A 24,651-nucleotide genomic window follows, 5' to 3' on the forward strand; every position below is an offset into this window, starting at 1 on the left:
GCCCTGAGTGTCTTATTTATTGCAGTAAAAAATTACCCCCAAACTTAGCTTGAAACAACACACTTATGATCTCACCCAGGAGTGAGAGGGTTTCTGAGGTCCAGGAATCTGGGGACAGCTTGGCCGGGTGTTCTGGCTCAGGGTCTCTCGTGGAGTTGCAGTCACACTAGGAGCTGGGGCTGCAGACATCTGAAGCTTGGCTGGAGCTGGAGGGGCTATTAGCAAATTCACTCCCTTGGCCATTAGGCAGGGCTTCAGTTCCTCGCCATGTGGGCCTCTCCATAGGGCCGCTTGGGATATGACTTCTCCCAGAGCAAGTGATCCAAGAGTGAGGGAGAGAGCAAGAGAGAATGACGCACACAAGAGCCACAGTCTCTTATAGCCCAAGCTCAGAAGTGACATACCGTCACTATTGTCATATGGGTCACAGGCTGACCCTGTGTGATGTGGGAGGGGACTGAACAGGGTGTGAATGCCAGGTGGGGGTTACAGGGGCCTTTGTGGGAGCTGGCGACTGCAAGAAGCAGCTGCCTGGAGACAGTGGCTGGTCTCTGAGAAAGGTCTTGAGGCGATACCACCCCCTTGGTAATTGTAGAGAATCAGGAGAAGTTACGTTATCTTCCTGGGCCTCATTTTATTATCTGACAAATGAAGGATTGGTAGAATGGGTTCCTTCCCATTCTGAGATTCTGATTCTGATTGCAGCAAAAATGAACCTACAGTCTATAGAAGAGCCACATCAGGATTCGCTGTGCATTTCAACTGAGAGGAAAGCTAATTGGGATAATTATTCCCAAACTGAGCTAGACTAAATCACTAGTTAATTCTACAATATTCAGGGCTTCATTCCTCATGTTTGGGAATTGACAAGACAGTTAACACTCAATTACTTTATTTTGAATTGGACAAAATATGTTGATAGCTTTAGGTTCATTTCAACTGGATTCCAGGCTTAGTCTTAAATTTGTAGTTAAGTTAGAGCATCTGGGTCTTTGAGAAGTTAAGCTTCAAACACAAGTAGACCAGCAGGGTGTGGCATGGGCGGGGTGGCTGGAAAGCTGTCCTGCTCCTGGCACAGTTCCCTGCCTCCTGCTGTGCTCCCAGAGGAGCGGCCTCACCTCTGAGGGTGAGGCCAAAAATCAGCCTACACTGAGTTACTTGTGGGTCAATTGTTCATATAACTTGGCTATTCTGAACTCTCATCCATAGTATCGCTGATGATCAATCTCAGCATTGGAAGAAAAAGAAACCGCAGAGTCCACCCCTCTGTCACAACTTCAGAGTAAAGGAGTTGCTCATGCCTGCCAGTCAGCCTGTCCCACCACAGCGGGCTCCCTCCTTAGGGAGGTCTGTGAGCCATGCACTAAATTTCTCTTTAGAGCTAAATCCATTGAGTGCTATGATTCCAGTCCTGTGTAGAAAGCAGATGTTTCACCTATCACTTCAGAAAAGTTCACCAAAATTCATTTTGACAGCTACCTTAGATCATCAAGGAGAAAAGAGCAAAGGAAAAAATGTAAAAACCGGTGGGGCTAGAAGGTGAGTTACAGTTCAGATTGGGGGGGGCCTCTGGATAGCAAAGCAATGACTGAGAGCGTCAGCCCTACCCACCCAGAAGTGAGCTCTGGGCCGTGATGCCAGGTTGTCTGAAATCACAGTATCTTATTTTTTCTCTTCTCTTCCCTGCTTTGCTTCTCATTTCCTATCATTTACCTGTTCCTTACAGTCCTTCTTTTTAAAAAATCTTTTTAAAATACTGCTTTCCTGAAAACCATGCTGCATTTCCACATGAAGTTCTCTCTGACGTTGAGCTGTTTGATGGAAAAAGGATACAGAAGTCTGAGGAATAGCAGATGCTATACTTATTTTGGCCAGCAGAGGATGCACTTGCCCTAAACAGTCAGAGTGACTCAATGCCCTGGGGTTCCCTAGGACCCTGTTTATCAAATTCTTCATGTTTAAAAGCCAGGGTCTGGCCCCCACTTAACGAGATTGTCTCAAGTGGCATTTCATCTGTAACTCAATTTTACTGAAATCTAGAAAATACAGGCTCCCCCCACCCTCTCCAGCCCCAAAACTCAAAGCGTAGTAAGGCTTTCATTGTAAGCATCGGTCTCCATCTAATTCCACTTCCACATATAAAGATTTCTAAATTTCAATTAAAAAAGAATCTATGGTTGATCCTTTGGTTGGACAACAGTAAGTAAATGTTGATTTTAAACTAGTGAGTCAACTACTCTGGCAATGTTGGTGTATCTTTGGAAAGAAGGGAAGTGAATTTATCACGCACTGTATGTCCATGTGTGGCAGAGCACTTAGCTAAATAGTATTTTGGAGAAAATATTTGGTCTTCAACACACACCTATATAAAAAAGATTGATTTTATTTCTTCACTATGACCTAAACTTTCTCAAGTCCAGTTGGTAAGAGAACTATGAATCTGTTTTTCCTGGTCTGTTGTACAACGGTTCCCTTGTGGACTAAACAGTAATGTGTTCTGCATGAATCCAAGCACAACTGACATTCACTGTTTTAAAAAACAAAAAAGAGAAACATTTGCTGCCTTTTCCAGATCTCATTTCTGGTGGACCTGAAAATATTGTAAGTGGGTATTTTCTTCAAATACTGAGAGACTGAATTCTAACATGTACAGAAAATGCTGACTCACACATGACTCAGTTGAAGGTTACAGGGAAGATTAAACATTTATTTAGAAGTTACAGTGTTTGTTTTTACAGAGATATGTTGCCACGGATTATTGATTCTGGAAGGTTTTTTAATGCTCATACTGCTGTACACATCTTGGTCTGTTTTCATGGTCATCTTAGGAAAACGTTTCCCGCAGCACCGGATCCAGCCATCTGTGTGGGTGTCTCCAGGCTGTGATACCGTGACCCTTGCTTTTCCCTCATGGTCGTGATGAACCATGTGCCTGGGATCCTTCCTCTTGCCAGCTTATCTGTGGGCCCCCTGCAGCCTCGCCTGCCGCTGCAGAGGCCCCAGGTTAGGAGTCTGTCCCCCGCCAGCCTATGCGGTGCTTTCCTGGGTGACTCCTGTTAGGTGGCAGCTTCTTTATTTTCCCTCTCCAACCTCAACGGGTAGGATTCCTTATGTCTCTCCAGAATTATAAAACATATACATTTATTTACAAGTGCATAAATATATAAATATGGCTATAATAGAAAAATAAATACCAATTTTCTCTGTCTCTTTTTTCTTCTTTAAAAAAACAAACAAACAATATATAGTCTTTCTGGGATATTGGCTTCTGCCTAAATTGTGGGAGGTGGTGTTTCAAAAGACACATGCACCGGTGGCCCCAGGGAGAGCTGCATTCCAGGTTCCTGTCCTACGTAGGCCCCTATGGGGTGCTGGGGACACCAGTCTCCTCCACTCACTTGGCAGGAGTCAGAACTGTCCACCTCTTCAACTGGTACAAGGCCCAAGCAGCATGGGGGCCCTGAGGGGAGAAAGAGCAGGAACCATTAAAATCCAGACTGACCGAGGAGCCAACACCCAGTGACACTGGGCCAATCTCTATCTGTGGTGGAGGTGGTTACAGTGGCTCTGGAAAGGGGACAGAAACCTACAACCGAGACAAGGGCACTTCTGTTCCCTCCAAGGTCTCTCATCGGAACAGGGAGGGCCACTTGCCACCCATTTCCCACTCATGCTGGGACCGTAGAGACTCCAGCACTGAGCCCACACCACAGGAGCAGATGAATTCAGTGAAACGCACAAGGAAGCCCTGCTCTTTCTATGTTTAGGCTGCTAGTCCACCCTTTGCTATGGCTTCTGGTTACAATCATCCCACTCACAATCCAGTCCCCCCAGATTGACACGGTCCAGTTTAAATGATGCTGGGTCGAGCTTTAGGACCCAGCATCTTTTAAATTTAATCTCTTAGAGACAGAGTCCAGGCTCTGCCTATGAATGGGCATGCACACAGAGAAGCTAAGAAACATTAGTGGATATTTGGTGCCCTCAGCAAGTATCCACTGATTTCTAAGGAGACTAGCATGGAGGGAGACAATGGGATGGGCTTAGTGTGAATGGCCCCAAACTCCTTGGAGAAAAAGTTCTGTGGAAGTACAAAGAGTTATGATGATGATGTTTGTAAGAATTTGGCTCCTTAATGATTGAGGCAACCTTATTCCTTAATTAAGAGACAAGCCTCAACAAAGCAAGGCATTTCAGAATGATTAGAGAATGCCTCTTAGTGTGATGAGCAGCAAATGGAATCTGTGAATGGCCTTGAAATGCGGAGACCAAAAAGGGCTTTTTTCTCTGAAATGGAGAAATAGCCTTTTTCTCAGAGGCTGTGGACCGCAGCTTATCATGTTGGAGTAGAACCCACCTGGACATCCCACAGACCTACTGGGCCTTCAGCAGTAAAGGAAAGTGGCCAGCCACCCTCAATGCCCCATCCCTCCCACATAAATGCTGTGGCTGGCTCCTTACCAAGCCCCACCTTTGAAGACTGTTACTACTGGGGATGCCTACCTCATGTCACCCCCAGCCTGTTTAATTTCCCTGCCCTGCTCCTGGCACCAACCTGAGTGAAATGGAGGGTCCCACATTGCTTCCAGGACAGGACTGTCAGGGGCTCTCCTCACCCCTGACTGGCCCACAGCAGCAGGCTGCTCCTGGCGTTGGCAGCAGTCGTGATGGGGCTGCAGCAGCTGGTGAGTGGAGTCGTCGGGCAGTGTGTATAAGAAAGAGCCCTCGTCCGGGCTAGACTTGGGACCCCTGCAGTGCATAAGCCCAGATAGGGAGGTGGGGCGGGGCAGGGTGGGCTTGTTGCCCCATCCCCCTGCTGCTGTCTGCCTGTCTGAGGGCATCAGAGCTGGTGAGAGCTCAGATGGGGCAAGGACTGCTCTCCCCTTTGAACATCAAGAGGTACCACACCATCATTCCCACTGATCATTCCAGTCCATTTCCATTTTATTCCATGTGGGAGGATGTGAAGTCAGGTGTCCAGGGGCCCATGGGCAAAGTCAGTTGTGGTGGGTGCTTCTGATCTGCCTAGTGAGGGAGGATTCCAAGATGCCAACCCATGCCCCCAGGCAGAAAGGGCATCACAACTGCAAATGAAACAACTGCCCATTAGGGCAACGGCTCAGAGGAGCATGATTGTCAGTCGCGGGGACCCCTGAGTACAGCACTACTGCTTGGCTCTCGGTGACAGGCCTTGGATTTGAGGAGCTAAAGGGAAAGTGAGGCTGTGGGGCTTGGGAGTGAAAGGGGAGAGGCCTGGTTACCTTGTGATCTGGTGACTTTGGGGGTCATATCCATTGCCAAGATGGGTCTGCCTCAGCAGGCTGCTGGTGTCATTCTGCTGCTCAAAAGGAACAGTAATGAGACGGCCATGCCGGGGAGGCCAGGTAACTTTCCAGTGTTCACTCGTCAACAGGAGCATCTGCTCCTGACTAAAGAAAGCCTGGCCCAACAGCGCAGGCTGAGACCCTAGGAGGGAGGAGGCCCCCCAAGGCAGCCCAGCCACTCTCTCCTGGGTGTCCCATACCTGCTGCCCACACCCAAGAATGCGCTACCTGCTGAAGCTCGCCTGGGCAGTGCTGCTGCGGCTTCATGCCCTGGTAGCCCACTGCAGCCGCGGGGCAGCCCCTATTCATGTGGACCCCATTAGCACAGGCCCGTCCACTGATGCCACTGAGGTAGGGCTGTCCGCTGGCCTGGTGGCCTGGGAGTCCTCCCAATGGCACCATAGTATATGGGCAGGAGGAGGGTGGAAGGGCACTTCGAGGAAAACCCAGGTCTGTCGTATGTTCTGGAAGGACAGAAAAATAAAGGTATGCTTAGGCCAAGGTAGCCTGGGCTGGGTCGGAAAAGCCCCACCAGGATCTCAGGAGGCTCCTGGCCACAGAGGGTTGAAGGATGTAGGCAGGGAATTGACAATGCCCAAGCGATGGAGAGTCTCCTTTGTGTCGCCCATTTCTACCTGACACCTAGACTTTTCTGCAGCGAGAAGGGTGGGGAGATACAGGGTCCAGGGCTTGGGGGCAGGAGGCGGTGAGTGAAAATAAGGAACAATATTTAGAGGAGGTAATCTGACCAGATGTTTTGCCATCTGAAGCAGAAATTAGTGACTAAAAGTCAGATTCCAGGATAGAGGGGAAAGCTGAAGGCAGCTCCGCACCCAGCGAAGAGGCAGGACGGACTGTAAGTGGGAATGTGAGGTCAGAGGAGCAGCTTCGGACACTTAAGAAGATGGCACAACATAGGTCCCGAGCTCCAGAGGTGCAGAGAAGACAGTCCAACTTTCCCTCCTTCCTCCTCCCCAAGCTGAGGTCTGTGAGCTGGGGGAGGGGCCCAGTCGCTGGGTGTTCTCTGACCTCAGAGACCTTCGGGGGACTTGGGCTCGCGCTTTCTGTGGACGCAGACCTAGGCAGAAGCCTCCTTAGTGGAACCCCCATTTCCCGCCCAGGATCCTCCCTCTGAAAGCGTCACTCACTCACTTTGCTTAGACCAGGCCCTCCACAAGCAGAAGGGGATGAAGGTGACGATGATGAGAACGATGGAGCCCAGGACGACCCCAACAATCAGATAGGGCAGGTCACTGGAGCGAGCCACCATGGTCCCAGTGCCCACCGGCCGCTCTATGGTTTCAGGAGGGGGCGGCTGTGGTGGGGCCAGAGTTGGGGGTGGCACTCGACCAGGCTGGCCAGAAGACTTCCGAGCTGTAATTGTGGACAAAACTCACTTCAGCATATGTTTCTCTGATATTTCCTTTACAACAAATAGAAAAAAAAATACCCCCATTCCGTGGGTGTGGGAAATGGGGTCAAACTCATTAGATTGGCCTCAAAATCTCTTATTTGAATGGTGTCCACACTCAGCATGAAATTGGCATCTAATGTGAAATCTGGTGTTGTGGCGGAGACCTGAGCCTTTTATTTCAAAGCAGAGTGAGATGTCTGTGAGCCACGCACTGGAGTTGGACTGGGTCCTTCCAGCAGAAGTGGTATAGTGCTTTTGGGAAGAACTGGTGAACTTTTGGAAGAAAATATTTAAAATCCAGGAGCCAGAAAAAGAATTGGGAATGGAAGAATTTACCCACACCCAAGAGCGTGCTACCTGCTGGTGGACTGAGACATGAAGTACTAGGTATTAACGTGGATCACAGCAGGGGGACAGGTGTTCTGGGACTTACGAGGACACACAGTACATGTGAGATGCCAATTCAGAGGTGGAGCCAAGGCCATCAGCTCCTCACTTCAGCTTGGCTGTTAGGAGGTGTATCTGACCCTGCTGGCCCTAGTGGCCATCTTCTCCCCCAGCTTTCGGATTCTGTACCCTGATGTCCTCCACCTCTCTGCTGCTCTGTATGCCTCTCCTTCCCTCTCTGTGCCGTCTGCCTCCACAGACACTGGGAGGCCTTCCTGGTTCCTCCCATCTGTACTCTTTTTATATTCTCACCTAGTCCCATGACATCCACCTATATCCTAAAGACCCCAAACCAATCTCCCCACCTGGACCCCCTGCACGGGGCAGGAGCCCTGCTTCTTATCAGACACTTCATTTCAATGTCTCCAAAGAGTCAAAGACTCAGTAAGCCTCCAAGTGGTTTTACCTTGTTCCTCTCTCATGAAATCTGTTTGTCTTCTTGCCGTTGCCATTTCAATAAGTGGCAACATCACCTGTGCAGTACTTTCAGCTGGAAACCTTAAAGTTTATTTTTAACTTCTTTCACTCTCTCCCAGCCCTACCGTGCAAGCAGGCCCTGGTCCCGCCCACACCTCCTTAGAAAAGAGACTCAAACCCATCCCTTCTCTTTACCTTTACTTTAGAGCCCCAGTTCTCAACCCTCAGCCCATTCCCTGCACAGTCACCAGTGACCCATTTCAACAGACAAATCCACTGACGGCCCTCCCCCACCTCACAGCCTCCAGTGGCTCCCGCTCTCCCTGGCTGCACCAGCTCATCTCACAGCACCCTCAGTGGCCTCTTTCCTGGGCATTCACTCCCATAACCTCCTTCCCAGTGCCTGACACTCCAACCATCTGGAGCTATGTCCAGCCTTGTCCCCCAGGCCACTCCCTCCTCATCCTGGCCTAAGATTCAGTCCTTCCAGAAGACCAGTGTGAAGGCTTTATGAAGTCTCTTCCTCCCTCTGGGCACTCCCTGCACCAGGTGGTCCAGGATTCTGGGCTGTGCATGTATCTGCCCTCCCTCCGGTGTGCATGATGGAAGAGGGCAGGGAGAGACACAGAGGCACTCAGGGAGGATCTGCTGAACAACTGAAAGCCAGTGAAGCAGGAGAGAGAATGCTATTGCCTTGATGAATGGAAAATGTGTTGTTCTGTCTCTATTCCTATTCCTTTGTGATCCTCTCCTGATTATGTTCTTTGCAATACAACTGCTTTATCTCACTTTCATTATCTGCAAAATGGAGATAATGCTATCTCCCCATCTGACCAATGTGCAAATATTAACAAGTTATTATGTGACTGTGTTTAACATGTTTTAAGTGCAATAGAAAGGGGCTGGTCTTGTAGTTAAGACAATCCTGGCCCAAAGCATGCTCTACCCCTAACTGGCTGCATGGCGTTGGCTGAAGTATACAGCTTCCTCACGCCCACTTCCTTTCCCATCTCATGGGATTGTAGTTCAGTTAAATAAACCAACCCATGTAAGCACCAAATATCATTGCAGGAATAAAGTATTTATAGGAAGTTCTCAACTCAAGAATGAGGTCTATTCCCTGATTTCATGGATGAGTTAATTATCAAGTTCCTTGAAGGTCATCATGGCCTATTTAGTATTAGGCACAGACAAATAAGTAGAGAGTGAAACATGACCAAGTCTGAGGGTATTTGGAAAACAAAGAGTCTTCCTGGGAAAGAGACCCAGCACCGCACAGGGAATGGTGACTTTGCCTTCCCTCGCTGGAAACACCAAGACAGGAGAGAGAACCCAAAGAGCTTCACCTTTGGTCTCACAGATCATCACGTTGCTGAACTCACTCTCTCCTCCTTCATTGAAGCACTGCATCTTAATGTCATACGAGGTCTCTGGCTGCAGGTGGCTGATGGAGTGCCAGTACCTGTCCCCTGGGAAAGAGTCAGAGAATGGTGCATGGCAATGTGTATATGGTTTTCTTGATCCCAATCTCGTAGTCAGACTCAGCTGGGGCAGTGTGTGGCAGAGGATGCCACTGACTGGCACAGGGGTGGCACGTGGAGGAACACTGGAGGAAATGTTCTAGGTGTCCACCCATGTTGTCCCATCATCATGTGGGTTCATGAAGTTGACAGCTTCAAGGGTATTATGAATGAGTGAATGACATGGAGCTTAGAGCTTCATGTCACACCAGACGCAGGTTTATGCTTCACCAGATTTCACCAATACCTTGTCCCCCATGCCAGCGGAGGAAACTATATCACGCAGAAGCTATAAACACAGAACCGTGTCTCACCTTCCACCATGTCCTTCTTGTAGTCACTATCATTGTCACTGTCTGTGGGTCGATAATAGATATAAAAGCCATGGATTGGGGTATTGTTGTTACTTGCTGGGATGTACTATAGGGAATGGAGAAGAAACAAGTTGACAATGGGCAGAGAAAACATCATCAAAGCAAAACCACTGGTGTATGAAGGTTCTACCCCAGTCCAGAGTTTGAATTTCACTTAGGGCCCCTGGCAAAGGTTTCTAATGATATTCCTGAGGTTCTCTGAAAAATGTTGTGAAGGTTATTCATTATTTTATTTAGCCTAGAGGTCCCTAAGCTTTTGAAGAGAAGAAACAAATTGCCAAAGACTTCAATTGCTTCTGATCTCCCTGGACATGTGAGGGAACCCCGTGGCTGAGAAGGGGCCCTGAACAGTTGTGTTGGGATCCCCTGTGGTGTCAGGGGAAGGGCAGGAAGGAGGGTGAGGTCTACCAGGTCAAGGCACCAGAATCAACAGGAGACCACTAGAGCAGCTCCAGCCACTAAGAGCCTCCCAGATTCCACTGGTGAAGCTTTCAGGTGCCCTGTTCGGGGGAGTCTAATCCCCAGGCTCACAGGGAAGGGCGTTTAGGGGAGGCTGTCTTCCGCTGCAGTCCACGGCCAGGCCCGCTTACCATCCACTTGAGCATGATGGTGGTCTCATTGACCGCATCCGTGAAGGTGATATAAGGACCTGCCACGGGCCTCTCATACACGCGGCCGCTGTAGCCCGACACCACGTAGGGCCGAGAGGGGGCGCTGGGCTCGCTCTCCCCCAGCATGTTCAGAGCCCGGACTCGAAACTTGTAGGAGGTGCCTGGTGAGAGGGACACTCACTGAACTCAGGAGCTGGGAAACACCTTCTGATTCTCCCATGGCCTTTCAAGGCCCAGGACCTGGAGGGGTCTTCTGGGAAGCCCTTCCCCAAAGCAAGTTCTCAAAGGCCTCACAAGAACACTCGCCACTGTCAGAGCCGAGCTGCGGGGGAGATGGCTCTGGATGCTCTTCTGGAGGGAGGCGGAAGGCTTGTAGGACTGTGGTAAACACCACAGACAGCAACACGGAGGCATGCTGGTGGGTGGGGGCCGGAGCCGAGAGAAGGGGATCCCAGGCTCATCATCCTCCTCCAGGCGGTCAGGGGCAGCTGGGGGATCAGGCCGAGGCCACAGCATGGAAGGGCCCCTACCTTTCTCTAAGCCTGTGATCTCCACGGACAGCCGCGATGGGGGAATGGCGCTGGTGGCCAGAATCCAGTCTCCCACTTTCTTTAGCTTCTTGTACTCCACACGGAAGGACTGGATCGGGAACCCACCATTCCCACGGGGAATCCAGGTCACGTACACTGAGGTCTCGGAGGCCATGGAGATGGTGGGCCTGTCGGGAGCTTCTGGGGCTGGGAAAGACCGTACCCAGTGAGGAAGGAAGCAGGGTGAGATGACGCTGTATGCCCACTGGGCCTGGCTTGCTTCTGACGGGCCCACTCCTCCCCACAGCCCTCCACCCACTGGTGTTCACGTGAGACCTCCCCACGGCTGCCCGGGCTGCCTCTCCTGGGGGGAAGGCTTTGAGCTAAGACCCCTTATGCTATCCTTCTGCAAAGCCAGAGTGTGGCGGCCCAAGGACCACAGCTTTGGCCTCTGCTGCTCTCTGGATGCACCCAGTCAGCAATCCCAGCATCAATGCCAGCCTTTTATTTAAAAAGCTCCAAACTACACTTTCTCACTGTGGTTAACTGGGAGATGCCAAGAAAATGTCACAAAAACCCTGGACCTACAGAAGCAAGACCCCATTTAGCCACGGGAACAGGCCCTCTGAGGCAGTTCCAGTCCTGACTGCGCGTCATGTCCCTGCTGCTCGGGGCTTACGGGAGAGGCGGCCGTGGTCTGGCTGGCTGCTGCTCTGGGGACTGGCTCCAGGGTCGTCTCTCTGGATCTGCTGCTCCTTGCTGGCCATGATCTCGGGTTTGGGCCGCCGTCCTGGGTGGAAATGGGTTGTAGTCAGCAAGGGAGGAAGCAGGCATATCTCCCTTCCACAGAGTCCTTTTTGCCTGAGACTTTGCTGAGGGGCATGACAAAGTGATGCAAATAAGCATCCGGGGCACTGAGGGTGTGGGCTCAGCCTTGGCCTAGACTGGCTCTGTTGTGGTACTACTGCTGGCCCCTGTGTGACAGAGGGCGAAGGGGTGCCAGAGATGCCGGCTGGCAACTCTGCTGGTAAGAGCTGGGGCCTCAGCCTAGCACACAAACCACAAGGAGGCGGTAGCTGGAAGGAAAGATGAAGTTCAAAGTGAACAGCTGGGGCAAGGTAAGCAGGAATTCTCACCTGGGCCAGTGGAACTTGCTTAGACCCACGGAAGCCCTAAGCAAGGGGCAATGTTTGACTCTCACCAGTTCGGAAGGTGACCATGGCTGTCTGGCCCTCGCCTGCACAGTTGTAAGCTGCCATCTCCACTTCATACAGGCTCCCGGGGTCAAGTCTGGTGAGGGTCAGGCGGTGCTGGTTGGCAGGAATGCCAGAAATGGTCCAATCATCAGAGGAGTTTGTGACCTGCTGGAGAAGGTAGCTGGTATAAGGACCGGCATCTCGGCCTCGGGCTCTGAGTGGGCTGTGGTTTACAAAGAAAGCAGCGCTGAGCCCAAGAGGGCAGGAGAAGGGGAAGGACAATGAGCCAGGTTGGGGTTGGGGTGGCACAGACTCAGACTGACCCCCCTGGCTATGGGACACCAACCTTACTGGGACATTCAAGTCAGGCTTCCTGATCCCTTGTCTAATGTTCTCATCAAAGAAACCTCAGTGGGGGAAGTCAGATAGCCTGATTGATATTGCTGAGAACTCCTCCAAAGACCTTCTCTCCCTGTATTTCAAAGAATCTCCATGTTTTGCTTTCTTTCTCCTTCTGTATGTAAACCAAATGCAGTTCCCTCTGTTTATATTCTAATGAGACACAATGATGAGAAAGGTAACGAAAGTATCAGTGCCCATCGAAATAGCAACATTCGCTAAGCACTTACTCTTACTCTGTGCTACGCATGGAACTAAGCAGTTTATAGGTGCTACTTCCTTTTCCTCAAAATAGCCCAAGAGATTGGTGTTAATATTGTTCCCACTTCACAAATAGGGAGATTAAGGTTTAGAGAAAATGAGCAATTTGCTCAAGGCCACATGGCTAGTGAGCACCAAAACCGTGACTTGACTCCAAAGAGCATGCCCATCATTGAACCCTATCCTGGGAAGAGTCTGGGATCCAAAGTCCTGGATTCAAATCCCGGTTGTGTAACTCAGAGCAAGTCCCCTAACTCTCTGACCCTTCAGCTTTGCATTTCACCAATGAGGCAAATAAACTCTCTCAGGTTATTCTGAAGATTAAATGAGAGAAGTTGTATAAAGTGCCCCACAGTGAGCTTGGTGCACAGTAGATTCCCAGCAAATGCCTGGCCCCTCTGGGCCCCTCTCCACATCCTCAGCCCAGTGCAGTGTCTGTCATTTCAATCCTCTTTGTTTCTGCTCCAGCCTTCAGTCCTTGCTCACAACTTAAAAACTATGCATGAATTGTGACTGTGATGGATTAATCTTCAATAGCTTCAAATTCCTAGCTCTTTAAAGGAAAAAGTAAGGGAGCTCCAGGCTCCCCAACAGGTGATGCTGAGAGGCTGCTCATCTTTGCCGCCCCACCTTTCGGGACAACAGACTTTACTGCCAACTCTACACCCCAGAGAACCTGCTGGAGCCTCAAGTTGTGGTTTGCTGAAGGAAGAAAACAGCTGTAAGGAAAAGCTCTTCTCTCTGAGCAGAATATTCCAAAGTCGAACAAAGCCTACCATTCAAGGCACAGGAATGGTCTGGGCTCATTGTCAGGCTTCCAGGATTTGTTCCAAGGGGAGACGTTTTTACAAACTGAGACTCCCCAGTGGTGCTGGAAACCCAAACACAGTAGCCTAGGGTCTGCAGATGCACCAGGAAATGAAACTTGCCTCATGCATGTGAAACAGTGAAAATTAGCTGAATGATTCCCAATCCCCAGCGAGAGAAGGGGGATGAAAAAACACAGCCCGAATGCTGACTTTTGATTTCAAATTCTTTCTTGGGTAATCTTTAAGACTTGTTAGTTCCGTAAGAGAGGAACTGCTTTCAAGCCAGAACTTCTGCCTTGGCAACCCCAGGCTGAGGAGGCCCCAGGCTGGAGCCTGAGAGAAGCCAGACGCAGCAGGGGCCTGTCCGGACTCTCACTTCCCCTGCGCCCCACGTACCCCTGCCCTCCCAGCGCCGGCCTCACACTTCCACTGGGCCCAGAAATGAAAATAAGAAAAAGAAGGGTAATTAGTCACTGTCACACACACTGAGGGGGTGAATGCGGCCTGAGCCTGGCATTTCCGGATCACCACGGCACAGCCTTTGCCAGTCTGCCTCTTGTGCGAGGCTGCTTCACGGCCACCTATTGGCCTGAAAAATATTATTCTTGCTCTCATGCTGGGTTTTGTCTCCTGGGAACCATGGGCATTTGGCCTGCCCTGATCTTTGTCTACAACTCCGAGATGGAGGTGTCCAGTTACATGGGGAAATAGGATTAGGACCAGTCCTGCCCTACAACATGTGAACAATACTGCTTTTTGTTAAAAACTCATTCACCCGCTTTGCTGGCTGCCTATGAAGAGGCCAGCAGGTGGAGGGCTAATGAGAAACCGCTCGCCCCGTCCCCCTGCCTCTGGGGAGGCAGCAGAGGGGGCATAGGGGGTGCTCTGCCTTAGGTGTCTTTCTGACAACCCCAGGGTCTCTGTGGACTTGTCCTGACCCAAGGTCTTCTAGGAGAGCACGTAAGGGAAAAGAACAGAATAGAAGGAGTCGGGGCCAGGGCTCCAAGGCAGGGAAACAGCTTCCGCACAGCTAGCGCTCTCCACTGTGCAGGGTTGGTTCTGTTTTCTTGCTTGTTTGTGGAGGTGGAGAGGAGTGGAGAAAGACTTTTAATTCCACATTCATATGCTTTCCACCAAGTGCACATAGCATTTTTATAAGCAAAAGTAATATAAATGCATATTAAAAATCAGCATGTATATGCTTTTATCAAATACAATTTCTAAAAATCCATTTAAGAATAATAGTTTTCTACTATCAAATGGCCTTAGAAAGAAAATGGCATATACTTGGAGTGAACAAAAACATTTTCAAGGACATTTTCTTACAGGGAATTTCACATCCTCATCCCTGTGGGGTAACAGCAGGTAAGAGCACAGCCTTGAGCGAGAGTGGCGGCCTGGGGACCCTGCCCTGCCTCACAGGACACAGTGTCCAGGAGCATAGGCCTGGCTGGGCTCTGCCCCCGCATCCTGTCAGAGCCCGAGACTCCCTCCCTGACAGCTCCTGAAACATTCACCTGGACAGACTTCCTTCTGTCAAGGAGAAATAGCTGAGGTCTGAAAAACATGATGTGCTTTGAGCTCAAATGCCTGCTTGTCAAACTCAAGCCATGACAGATTCTGAGAACTGAGGGGGTATTTTACAGCCTACAGAGAAAACACTTGTTCACAAATATTTGTTTTCCTGGCATTACAGCTGGCTTACCATGCCAGGTTCCTGCAGGTATGTACCCAGCACGGCTTACTTTCATAAAAACACAAAATGTAACATCAACAACTAACGACAGAGGAAAGCAAGAAGGAGGGTGATGGCTACCAGGGAGACTGTTCACGGTCTCCTCAGGGACTAGAAGCTAGTGTGAGCTTCTGGGAAATGAGTGCATAGAGCTTAGTACTGGATGCACGCACAAGGCTTTTTCCTGGGCCTTCCAGGCTCCCACACACCCATCTCACAACCAGCTTCCTGGGAGGTGGCAGGGAGGCACACCGGAGGAGACAGAAGGGCCTGTTTAGTGGTGGGGATTACTGGCTCAGGCTTCGGGAGCTCAAGGGGAGATGGCCAAGAGGCAGTGACTCTGCTCAGCCTTGCTGGGAAGGCCGTGCGGGGGAGGCAGCGGCCCCACACCAGGGCCATACCTTGCGGTGTTTCACCACATAGTAGAGGATTGGTGCCCGGCCACTGCCCTCATGCCGAGGCCGCCACACCAGTTCATATGAGTCTGTCTTGGAGGTGCGGGGCGAGCTGAGGATGATGGGAGCCTCGGCGGGAGCCCCCTGCCCCTTCTCTCCTGGACACTGCGGGGGAGCGGGCCGCCCCGACGTTGGGGGTCTGGGGAGTGCCGGTTGCCCCCTCAGCATCTGCTCAGGGTTGCCGGGTTTGGAGGGTGGTACAGGAGGTGTGCCAGTAGCCAGCTCAGCATCCTGCCATAGCCTCGGGGTTATGCCTGGAGGACCAACAGGAAGGAGAAGGAAAGGTTAGTCTCCTGGTTTACCTGCTGAGCTGTTGTTCCTGGCGAGAAAACAGAAAGAAGTCAGAGAGGCAACCCGGGCCCACCATCAGCTATACTGCCACCCACTCTGTGCTGCCAGCCAGGCTCCGTGGAAGACAGCGCTGGTGTCCCTGTCCTGCCAGAAGGAAAAGGCAGCCTGGCCTGCCTGGCCCGGGCTCAGGGGTGGCTTGGGCATAGCAAGCAAACTCCCGAGTCCATGTTAGGTACATCTCCAGTGACTAACTCAATTTTCTCCCGAGGTCCAGGAACCCTGTGCCTTCCCTCTCCGTCTAGGCTGGAGATGGGGACATGTCCCTTCATGGTGGAATTTTAACACCACGGCACCACGTGGGCCTTTTCCTACTGAATATGAGACATGAACGCAACTGGGAATGTCCTCTGAGAGTCTGTGAGGCCAGGAGGCAGTGCTTCCTTCAGGAGGTTTCCACAGAATCTGCCAGCACTGTCTCTCCTCTACCTGACCTTCCCCACCATAGGACATGGGCACCCAATAATGCTGACTTAGCATTGTACTGTATTCATTGCTGTATTTTTCTCAAGTTGTTTCCCTGGTAAGTTTCGTCTCCATAGGGGAGTTCTCAAGGGCAGGGTCTTTGCTGCATTGCTCCGCATCCCCATTACCCCTCCCTGGGTTGAGCATGGTCACTGCTCAGTTGGCATAGGCCCCAACTGGAATGAAGCTTGTTGAGAAGGACAGACTGGCTTTTCTTTACCAAAGCACTAGAGCGGTGGTTGTCAAACTGGGTTCCACAGAAATATTTTTTTAAAATACAATAATTAAATGGGTTATTTTCATTAGTGAAAATCTGCACTTCTGATTTATTAAGTTCATATAAATTTGAACATACAACTAAAAGCTACTTTTTTCTATCTTATATACTGGGGTTCCAAGTTAGATTTCATTTGAGAAAAGGATTCAGTGAATCATCAGCTGGAATCTCAGACCCCTGGGCTACACTCACTTGGCCTGGAGGTCCGCAGCTGGACTACGGCGTGGGCGCTCCCGACCTCGTTCTCGGCCATGCACTGGTAGACGCCTTCGTCCTCAGGCCCCATGCTGAGCACGCGCAGGGCCCTGCGGGAGAGCCGGAGGCGCTGGCTGGAGATGAGCGGCACGGCATTCCTCAGCCACAGCACGGAGGGCGGGGGGTTCCCACGCACCTCACAGGTAAGCTTGGCACTCTGTCCCCAGGGGATGACCAGCTGGGACAGCTCCATGGTGACCTCAGGGGGTTCTGCCAGGAAACCAGAGCAGGGTGAGAAGGGCTGTGTCTTTCTGTCCCAGGGCCAGATGGGCTGGGAGGGATGCAGTTAGGAGCAGCTCCCCTGCCCTTTGACTGTTGCTTTTTCCTAATGGGCAGAGTAGAGGGAAGGAGAGGTCTGATGTCTCCACCGTCAGAATCGTGACAGGAGGGCTCCAGGAGGGCTCCAGGACTGCGTGCTCTTGCTCTGGGATCCGAAGAGCCCTGACCCTTCAGCATGCCTCTGTTCCTCACTCAGCATGTGGCCTTTGACAAGATGCTAACCCTTTGTGAGCCTGGGTTACATTTCTAGAAAGGCTGCACAGACCAGAGAGAAGGCCAAGGAGAAGACAGTCCACAGCAGACACTCACCGAACACCTGGACATTGTAGAGGATGACCGCTGCCCCGGGCTGCCCAACCCCATTGTCGGCCATGCAGCGGTAGGTGCCTGAGTCCTCCTCACTGGTGGTGTCGATGAGGAGGTTGCTCAGCAGGAAGCGCGTCTTGTTGTAGCCGGCGACACTGGACCCATCCTTGGCCCAGGTGACCCGTGGGGGTGGGATTCCACTGGCCACACACTCCAGAATGAGACTCTGGCCTTTGGTGACGATGATGGTTTGGGCCTCTGGGGGGTAGATGATGCGGGCAGCCTCAGCAGTGGAGCCTGGAGGGGCAAGGAGGGCAAGGACAGAAGGCGTGTGGACCAGGATGTCCTGTAGAGCATCCCCAGGAGGCAGTCAAAGAGCATGGAGATGGGATCGAACAGCCATTCTGGATCTTTCAACCTATGTAGAGTGGGGCGTGCTACAGAATCCCTTGGGGCTTGGTGTCATCAGAAACAAGGGCTGCTTCTGCGGGGAGCTGTTATGAGTAAGAAATGAGATAACACAGAAGAACAGCAGCATCAACACAACATATGCACAGTTAACTACGTGTGCTGGCAAAGAGAGAAAGGTGAGGGAGTGGAGAGGCAATTTAGATGGTACAGATACTTCTTTCTGCTTGCACTCAGTAAGTGCACTGTGAGGCTGAAGATGAGAGGGGAAACAAGAATCTGCCATGCTCCCAACCCCACCCTATGGTTCTCAGGCCCAACTGTCTCTCACAGTGAGCATCTCAGAGCCGGCCTCCGGCTGAGCTGAATAGAATCCACTGTTTAAACACATGCATTTCTCATATTGCAAGGTCCCCAAATGCAAATCACCTATGTACTTCCTCAGGTGCACAGCTGGGAAAGCTGTAATCTTTTTTCAACACTGTGGACAAACTGTAGAGAACTCACTGAAAGGCACGTTTACTCTCCAATGTGTGCCATTCCTCAGTGACCTTCGAGGAGCATGTGTGATTCTGCTTTATATGCCAACCAGGGGCAGACCCAGGTTTTCTAAAACCTGAAATTTATACAGTTTCGGAGGCCCCAAAAAGAATGGAAAATGATACAAAGTTAGGGCCTTGTGAGGCCTCTGTCAGTGAGTGAAGGACCGTGGAAGTTTAACTTCATTAGCTTCACAGTGATTGCATCTCTGGTGCCAACTCTAAGCCTAACTCTGTGTAAGATGTCACTCCTTTGAATAGGCAGGGACTCCAGGCAAGCGCACGGAAAGGTAGCTGCTGTTTTCCTGTGCACTGAGAGCATGTGGGCCTCCTGGAAGCTCACCGGAGGGTGGTGCTGGGCACACCTCATCAGTGCAGAGAGTGCAGGCCCAGGGACCTCATGTAGGGCAGAACAGCAGCCTGGAGGCCTCCCACGTGGCCGTCTGGTCTAGGCACACACTGTGTCTGCTGCTGAGCTTGAGACAAGACCCACCGTCCTGTCCCAGCACACACCTTCTGACCCATCCCAATCGCAAAGTAACCGTGAAGGAAACCTCCTATCAGGCAGGTGTGGCAGCAGGCGCAGTTGCCTGGGGCTGTGTGCTGTGAGACGCTAGCCCTGAGGCTGGCCAGAGGGGAGAGAACCCCTGGCTGAGAACCCCTGGCCAAAGCCAGTGCACACAGAACTGGGGCTTGGATGTGGCACCTCCAGGTATCTACCTCCCTTTCCATCTCTGTGAGCCCTTCCATCAGTGATCCCCCGTCCCCCGGCAGGTGGGCCCGGGCCTTACGGCGCACACGTAGCCTGTCGCTGGAGCCGGAGGTTTTCACTTCCTGGGTCACTGGGTTGTAGGCTGCACACTTGTACATGCCCTCGTCCTCCTGGCTGGCATTCACAATCTGCAGGTTCCCCGAGGGCATGATCAGGTAGTTACCTGTGGAAAGGGCAGGGCCAGGGGAAGATGGTATGGGTTCAGAATGCTTCACTCTGCAGCTTCCACAAAGGAGAGGTGCATGGAGGGAGAGGAACAGGCTGGGCAGGCACTAGGAGCTGATGTCCACCTGAGTCCCCACAAGACCAAGCCTAAGATGCCGTTCTCCCCATAAAACCTTGCAACAAGCGGGACAGAGTGCCAGAGAGAAAAGGTAACTAACCAACCAGCTAACAGACTGGCTGACTGACTAACTGCCACAGCTTAGTGCATAGGTCAATGGAAGAGCACTTTCTACTTTAAAGGGAGCTAAGGGAGGCTAGAAAGAAAGCAGGATTTGGAATCAGCCATGGTCTCACACTCTGGGTCTGCTGGGTATTAACTGTGTGATCTTGGGCAAGTTAATTAATCTCTCTGATCCAGTTTCCTCATTTGTAAAAAGGCTTACTGTATGCTGCCTCAGGGCCATTGTAAGGATTGAGAGGCCCAGGCTGCACACATGAGAGATGAGATCATCATTCCTGCAAGCCTCCAGGAAGGACGAAATTGATTTTGGAGCTTCCTATCATTCTCCCTTCCCAAATGATGGGCAAATCTTCCCATCAGTCATAGCCATCACTCAGAATCGCCTTCATTATTGCATTTCTGCTACTTGGAGAGGAATATTCTGACTTTCAACCACTGTCCTCCCCATGAATGCCACTGAAATCCTTTCTTCCGCATAAGAGGCCTGTTAGGCTCTGTCTGCTCCTGGTCCACGGGTGCCCTGGGATGGTGCCTCATGGGTGTTCAGGTTCTGTAGCTAGGAGGCAGATTCACAGCTCCTGGACACCCCAGCAACTAGGGTGGCATTTGGCTTCCCGGCAGGTAAAGCTATGGCCATCAGTGCTGAGCTTTGCCCTGGTGGCCCCTCCTGAGAGCCGTGCTGTTGCCAAGCCTGGTGCCTGCCTGCTGCTGGGCCACCCAGGTATGAGCTGCTTATTAGCAAGTGCCAGATGGAGTGGGAGAAACTCTTGGCCCTGGTGGGGCAGGCAGGCCTCTCCCAGAGGCTGCGGCCAACCTTCTGCTGGGGACAGTAGGGATTAATGCTCTTCTTCCCCCAGTCTCCAGTTAGTTCTGAGTGGTTGGATTAGGTGTTTTACCCTTTTGAAAACAGTTTTCTGTATTCTCTACGTTTTCTATAATGAACATATGTTCCTTTCATAACCAGAAAGAGTTGATAAAAATATCTTAAAATCTATAGAATATTTTTAAAGGTATACTTATTTTTTCTTTTTTCTTGAGACAAGGTCTCACTCTGTCACTCAGGCTAGAGCGCAGTGGCAGGATCTTGGCTCACTACAACCTTAGCCTCCTGGACTCAAGCAATTAAAAGGTGTACATTTTGAGCTGTGGAGTCAGGTCAAGTAAGGTCTACTTGGCCTCGAGTATGGGGTCAGTTGTGAAAAGAAGCTGGCTTTGACTTCAGGGACAACCCCTTCCCCTCTGGCATTCTGTGGACCAAGTCTTGGCTTCCCTAGACCTGCTGCCGTGTCTGTCCACTGTGGCTTGAGCATGGAGCTGTGACAGCTGAGATAACTGCATTTACTATGCAAACGGGGAGAGGGAAAAATGAAGTCCACTACAAAGATTGCTCTGCTGCATGGGGAAGAGCTCCACCCCCTGCCAGGGAACCCTGGGGCTCCATGAATGGGCTTATTAGGCAGCCTTCCTGTGTGCGCCAGGAGGCACAGAACTTCCACAGGCAGCATGCAGAACCATGTGCTGAGAGCCTGGATGGAACAGCAGCATCTCGGTAATATCTTCTGGAGCCTGAAAGGATAAAGAAACGCCTCATGCTAAGACAGAGGACTTCCCCATAATGGAAGCCACGTGCTTTGGGACCCTACAGGACTAAATATCAAGAAAGAAGACATGACCAAGTATGATGGCTCAAGCCTGTAATTTCAGCCAAAGCGGGAGGATTGCTTGAGCTCAGGAGTTCTAGACCAGCCTGGGCAACATAGCAAGACTGCCTCTATAACAAATAAAAATAAAGTTAGCCAAGCATGGTGCATGTGCCTGTAGTCCTAGCTACTCAGATGGTTGAGGAAGAAGGATCTCTTGAGCCCTGGTGATGGAGGCTGCAGTGAGCTCTGATTGTGCCACTGAACTCTAGCTTGGGCGACAGAGTAAGATCCTGTCTCTTAAAAGGAAAAAAAAGGGAGGAGGACAGCTGGCCAGCATGAGGACAGGGCTGCTGGCATGTTGAGGGGGGTTTGGGAGGCAGCTGCAGCTGCCCTAGCTTCGTTAAGCAGCGAGCGGTTGGAAGCCAGCTTCCCTTCTGGCCTCAGCCTCGGCCTCTGGGCTCCTGCCCACTCACCTCTGGAGGCCTCCAGCCACTCTTGTTTGACGCTGTACCGGACCTGGGCTTTGGGGTGGCTCTCGGGCAGGTGGCAGGCAATGACTGCTGTGTTTCCCTCATCCACTTCAATCACGTGCTGCACATCTAACTTGAAGTCCTGGAGATCTGTGAAGAGAAGGGAAGGTGCTGGTTGGAGGAGAGCAGAACAAAAGTGTGACATTTCAGGGTGGGCTTGTGCCTTGGTGTTGTCCATCATGACAAAGCTCACACCTAGGGGGATATCAGGGGATCCGCCGAGTTCTTCCTTCAGCCCCTTGTTGTCTACAAGAGTTTGTAAGAGTGTGGGGCCCTCATCACTGATGGGGTTCACTTTGTATATACAAGCTGGGGGAAGGTGCAGAGAGAATCCCATCAAGGGGTGCCTCTGGCTCAGACCATCTCTTATACTGAGATGTGGGGGCAAGTTGGCTCTGCTTATCCACCCCAGAAATGGGGTGGGTCAAGGTACAAATGTCCTAGCAGAGCTGTCAGAAGGCTCAGCTAATGGAGATGGAAGGGAACAATAAAAGAGAATGCTGATGTCTTTTCTCCAAGTTGATTAAGAACAGCCTTCCCAGGTTCTCCTTGGGCATCCACGATGACAAGTAACAGGCCTGAGATTCCACTTGATTGCTGGCCATGGTTATAACCAGAAGGTTGATTCTTGCTGCTCAGGAGCGACACCCCACTTCACGGAGGATCCTTCCTTGGGGCTGGGGGCAGGACTCTGGATACCCTAAGGGTTTTCTAAGACAAAGGGGAATCTGCCAGGACAACAGGCAGCACCCCAGGGTGGCTTAATGGCAGTGGACTATGGAGGAGCCAGGGTCCTGACATGAGGCTGTGGTCTCTGGCAGCCCCATAGCCATCTCTCCTGGCTTGGCACCATGGGATCTAAAGTGGGAGAGCATGGAGATTCATCTAGAATAAAAGCAGAATGTTTCCCAAACAATGCAAGAGTCCAAACAACAAATCTCTCTTTGTATGAGCCAAATCACTGATGTTGCTGAATAAAACAGAGACCACTTGCACAATAAAACTGCATGCATTCCAAGTTGGAAATCTCGTTTTCAGGATTATAGCTGAATTTAAGAGGAGAAATAAAACTAATGGAGTATAAGACAGATGGAAATATTTTACCCAGACACTCTCTTCCTAAAGGTACTCAGAAAGCCCTGGAGGCACCTCCTCCGAATCCTGGCCACACCAAATTCTGCTCAGCCCCCGGGACTGACAGCATCGGGGCTGACAATGCAATTTCACTGCAAGACTGCACCTGCCTCTGCTGTTGTTTCCAGTGGAGACCCAGAGAGGGCTGGAATCAGGTTTCTCACAGAAGACAAGAGATAATGACCAAAAACAAACTGGTGTCACCCTAGGAGTGCCTGGTGATTAAGGTACTCAGTGAGGTCAGGAGGCTTCCCACGTAATGGAACTTCCCAGCAGCTCTTAGTCAATTCAAGCCAACACCGGGGAGGAAAGCCCTATTGTTTCTGTGAAAGGATTGATGTCCCTTTGATTACAGTATTAGACTGTGAACTCTTTAGGGGCATGGACCGAGTTTTGTTCCTGTCTGTGTCCCCGGAACCTAACCCAGGTCCTGGCCCAAGTACACACTTGGCAAGTGTTGAATGAATAAATGAATGAATGTTAATGAATGAAAGAATGAATATCTTGGAAGCTGAGCCCCACGAGTTAGGTACAAGACGCCCATTATGCTGCCTAGAAACTCAAATTCGTAGTTGAAGTTGGTCTACATTTTGAACAAACGGACAAGAGCCTAGCACAACAAATGTTCTATGAACATTATATCTAAGTGTGGCCAATGGAAGCTATTTTGCAAATAGAATGTTTTTTGAGAGGTTATGCGGGATCTGAAGAAAGAAGTGAAATAGGTCTAATAAATGTACTGTAAGAAATACATGCTATTCAAGGAGTGATGTGGTAAAAACAGTGACAGGATGGATAGTCCATTCTCCATGATGTGCTTATTTCACATTGCATGCCTGTATCAAAACATCTCGTGTACCTGATAAATATACACACATACTATGTACCCACACACACACACACACACACACAAAAACCTTAAAAAAAATCGGGGATTGGCTGTCTGATTCCTTTCTATTGCCCCATTTCACTTTCTCGGCTGAACAAACGTGATGCCTGCGGGTCAAGGTGAGATCTCTCATAGATTCCTTCCTATGGGTAAGTGTAGGGCCTCCTGGGCTTTTAAATAATGATTTCAAAATTATTTAATGTTTTGTGTGTGATATCTGACCCTAACTAAATGATAAATTCCTGGTGGGAAGCCTATTAATTTTTCAGTCTTCACCCCAACCCCAAGCTCTATTGCATAGTACTGAGGATACAGCAAATACTTTCTGAATCCTTGCTAAATAAATACAGTTTGGAAGGCTGAGCCCAAGGCCAGCTTGATGGGCGTATGACCTGCCCCTGCACTTGACGGGGTAACACTTGGTTTAATGATCTGCTTTCACCATCTGAAAATTCTTAATAATGCTTCATCGAGGGACCCTACATTTTCACTTTGCATTTGGTCCCACAAATTATTTAGCCCAGTCCTGGCTGAGCCTCCCAGCCAAGATAGCTAATGAGTTTTCTCTCAGGGAGGAGGAAGGTTTGGACAATGGGAAAGGAATTGCTTGAGCTCAACATGTTCTAGCTAAATATTGGTAACTTTGTTTTCTGAAAGCAATTCACTTAAAAAATGCAAAGGCCTTAATCCCCCTTCAGGCCAGTGCGCCCTGTACCTGCCAAGCCAGGAGGCTCCCCACAAAGGGAGCTGTGAGTGATTGTGAGCTTAGGGGCATCTGGAAAATTCCTCAGGCGCTGTGAAGCACTCTCCTCCATGGTCGAATAAATCCCAAACTACTCCACCAAGAGGTTTTTTTTTTCTTTTTTCCTCCTCCTTTTCTTCACCTCATTCCAAGGAAATTTGCCTTA

The 24,651-nt window shown here is 50.6% G+C and overlaps 1 protein-coding gene across 2 annotated transcripts in view; it reads right to left on the reverse strand.

The window, feature by feature from the left end:
* Positions 1–3,220: 3,220 nt before the first annotated feature.
* BOC (BOC cell adhesion associated, oncogene regulated) overlaps positions 3,221–24,651 on the reverse strand; it is a 74,976-nt gene continuing 53,545 nt past the window's right edge. The window contains exons 5-20 of one of the 2 annotated variants that reach the window (XM_003261820.4): positions 21,664–21,810; positions 19,161–19,304; positions 17,426–17,719; positions 16,775–17,047; positions 15,439–15,746; positions 11,839–11,998; positions 11,317–11,427; positions 10,638–10,844; positions 10,087–10,268; positions 9,437–9,542; positions 8,949–9,071; positions 6,477–6,698; positions 5,553–5,788; positions 5,262–5,338; positions 4,556–4,749; positions 3,221–3,460 (exon numbers count right to left, since the gene is read on the reverse strand). In XM_003261820.4, coding sequence (XP_003261868.2) covers positions 3,273–3,460; positions 4,556–4,749; positions 5,262–5,338; positions 5,553–5,788; positions 6,477–6,698; positions 8,949–9,071; positions 9,437–9,542; positions 10,087–10,268; positions 10,638–10,844; positions 11,317–11,427; positions 11,839–11,998; positions 15,439–15,746; positions 16,775–17,047; positions 17,426–17,719; positions 19,161–19,304; positions 21,664–21,810 — 2,972 coding nt within the window. In that variant the 3' untranslated portion in view covers positions 3,221–3,272. Of the gene's footprint in view, positions 3,461–4,555; positions 4,750–5,261; positions 5,339–5,552; positions 5,789–6,476; positions 6,699–8,948; positions 9,072–9,436; positions 9,543–10,086; positions 10,269–10,637; positions 10,845–11,316; positions 11,428–11,838; positions 12,002–15,438; positions 15,747–16,774; positions 17,048–17,425; positions 17,720–19,160; positions 19,305–21,663; positions 21,811–24,651 lie in introns of both variants that reach the window. The other variant, XM_030801736.1, reaches the window with a different exon arrangement.

This window comes from Nomascus leucogenys, chromosome 21 (assembly GCF_006542625.1).
Source record: "Nomascus leucogenys isolate Asia chromosome 21, Asia_NLE_v1, whole genome shotgun sequence".
Lineage (NCBI taxonomy): Eukaryota > Metazoa > Chordata > Mammalia > Primates > Hylobatidae > Nomascus > Nomascus leucogenys.